This window comes from Trichomycterus rosablanca, chromosome 2 (genome assembly GCF_030014385.1).
Source record: "Trichomycterus rosablanca isolate fTriRos1 chromosome 2, fTriRos1.hap1, whole genome shotgun sequence".
NCBI lineage: Eukaryota > Metazoa > Chordata > Actinopteri > Siluriformes > Trichomycteridae > Trichomycterus > Trichomycterus rosablanca.
This window is the reverse complement of record NC_085989.1, coordinates 36,728,523-36,731,223: the sequence shown is the minus strand read 5'-3', so window position 1 is coordinate 36,731,223 and position 2,701 is coordinate 36,728,523. Positions and strand designations below refer to the sequence as shown.

Here is a 2,701-nt window from a genome sequence, read left to right as displayed (position 1 = left end):
GACACCTACTACCCCATCAAAAGAGGGAAGTACCAGCAGTACTGAGCGCCAGCATAAAGGAAAGAAGATGTTTGAGGAAGACGCTATGCATGAGGAACCCAGCTCACCCGAATCCCCGGTGGACAGTCTCGGAAATAGCGAGGAGGAACAGGACAGGCAGCAGAAAAGAGGCGCACGAAAGAGACGAGTGAGTCGGAGAAGCGCGGAGGACTCGGACAGTCCCACACCAGGCTCTGGTAAAAAAGCCAAGAAGTGCGCAGGTAGCCCGCAGTCATTCGAGGATCTGCAGACGCAGCGAGTGATGGCCAACGTGCGTGAGCGCCAGAGAACTCAATCCCTGAACGAGGCTTTCGCCTCCCTGCGCAAGATCATCCCCACCCTGCCCTCAGACAAACTGAGTAAAATACAGACTCTCAAACTCGCTGCCCGGTACATTGACTTTCTTTACCAGGTTCTGCAAAGTGACGAGCTGGACTCCAAAATGGCGAGCTGCAGTTATGTGGCGCACGAACGGCTGAGCTATGCGTTCTCCGTGTGGAGGATGGAGGGAGCCTGGTCCACTAACATCTCACTTACGCACAGCGCCTGCACCAGCATTAATGGAGAGCCGTGGTATGCAAAACTCACTTTCTTTCAACAGTAGTTGCATATTCTTTTATGCGGTAAAAATGTGTTCCAGTTAACATTATATATTTTTTTATTTTATTTTCACATACATATATAATGAACATTTAAAGGGTTTTTAAGATTTAGATAGGATTCCTATATGGATAGTAAAAAAAAAGTTATTTGTTTCATAGAATATTTTTAAGTAGAAGTGGGTTCAGCATAATTAACCATATAAAGAACTTAATACAACAAGAACAGGTCTTACTGGAGAGCCACACACATTTTGGCAAAAAGGGTTCCTGCAAGCACTGTGATATGTTCTTCAAGTTTGCTTCTCTGCATAAATCATTATTTTTTTATAGAGACCTAAACCCAAAAAAGCCTGATAGATAAAAAGCCTCATTCAGTTCATTTGAAGAGCAAATAATGTCAAAAAGAAATGGTTCATTCACTGTTAACTGTATTAATACAGTATTAAGGCTTTTCCATTGTCCTTACAAGAGATCCATGATATACAAGCCTTAGTACATACTTTTGCAGCATATTCATAAAAAATAGGGATCTTGCTGGCACTATAACAGGTTCTGTAGTTGTGGCCTCCACATACTTTTTCAATGTCATAGTTGAAATGTTGTCACTTATAAGGCTTATAAAACTGGTATTATAAAGAGTTTTGCAAAAACTTGTATTCCAGGAAGCCCCATTTTAAAGCAGAATTTTCACAGCTTTTACTTGATTCTTCTAAAAGAAAAAATACTATTAGAGTGTCAGATTAGTGGTGTAATAAAAGTACAATTTATGGTTCCCATAAGGACCTTTTCATAGATTCTTTAACACTGTTGCATGCAACTCCAAAATAATTTACTGCTAGAAAAATAGATGAAGAGAGCACAATGATCTGATGGATGCAAGAGTAAACATAAATGCACATTACATTTGTGACTTGCATTGCATGATCTATAATGTTAGAGTTTACCTTCAAGCAGACAGATAAAAATGTATAGCTATGTAGGTCTGTCAGTGCAACACACTACCATTAATACTATTATTATTGTTGTTGTTGTTGTTTTTGTTATTATTATTAATGTGTTTTACCAAAAATTACATTTACAGTTTTTGTACACAGTAAATAATTAGAAAAGGTTCTTTGAGGAACCAAAACTGTTTCTACATTTTTTGGCAGTAATACTGTTTGAATTCCCCTTATTTGTAAATGTAATAAATCACAATTTTCTTTATGCAGACTTCAAAGCTCAGAAAGACTGCAAGAGAGCCTGCACACAGGACCAAAATTAACTCAGACTGTACAGACATGGATTACAGCCAAAAAGGAAAGGTTTTGGAGACAATCTTACTGGGAAGGACTGTGGCGTCGTCACGAGCACTTAAATACAGTCCGAGACACCAGCAGACAAGGGATTGCATTCAGATCCGTGCTTTTAATTGCGGTTTCTTGATTAATGACGATGAATGTGGAAACTTTGTACTTCTGTAGGCTATGTGCATGCATTTCGACAAGCCTTGCCATCTCATTCCAAGCCAGAATGACTGCAACAGCAGAAGCAAACACTTTAGTTCTGGCCAAAACTGTGGATACAGCAACAAAGTGAAGGTCCTCATACAGTATTTATTTCGTCAATGGACGAAACTTGGCTCATATTTGTATAAAACATTTTTTGACTGGTTAATAAAGGTTTATTTATTTATTGACACTTAATGATGCAGAATAGATCTGGTGTCTACATGCATTTGTTTGTAATGTTGTAAATATTTTTTGCAATAAAACTGGTTTGAATATAACTTATGGAAGTCTGGTTTGACAATTTAGAGGCTAGATTTCTCTTTTATTGTTTATTAACAGATTTAGTTCTGCCAAAAGTCAAAAGGGGCAATAAAAAGAGTAAAATATAATTTTAAAAGAAAATGGAAGATTTTTAAGGCCTTAACATAGTCAAGTAAAAATGATAAAGGAATAACATTAGAATTTTAGAAGTTAAATCACTACTGGTTGTTTTGATTGATTTTAATATTTAACTGTAGGTTATGACAAGACCAGAATCAGAGCTGTCATGTGGAAATATAGAAATATCTC

General features: G+C 37.4%; 1 protein-coding gene across 1 annotated transcript; it reads left to right on the top strand.

Annotated features, from left to right (window-relative positions):
* On the top strand, window positions 1–2,327 carry twist1a (twist family bHLH transcription factor 1a). The gene is made up of 2 exons (XM_062990803.1): window positions 1–612; window positions 1,853–2,327. Coding segments are annotated over exons 1-2 (546 nt in total). The 5' UTR covers window positions 1–67; the 3' UTR covers window positions 1,854–2,327.
* The last annotated feature ends 374 nt before the right edge of the window (window positions 2,328–2,701 follow it).

Coding starts and splice junctions, on each gene's coding strand:
- twist1a (XM_062990803.1), top strand. CDS start 68: ATGTTTGAGGAAGACGCTATGCATGAGGAACCCAGCTCACCCGAATCC.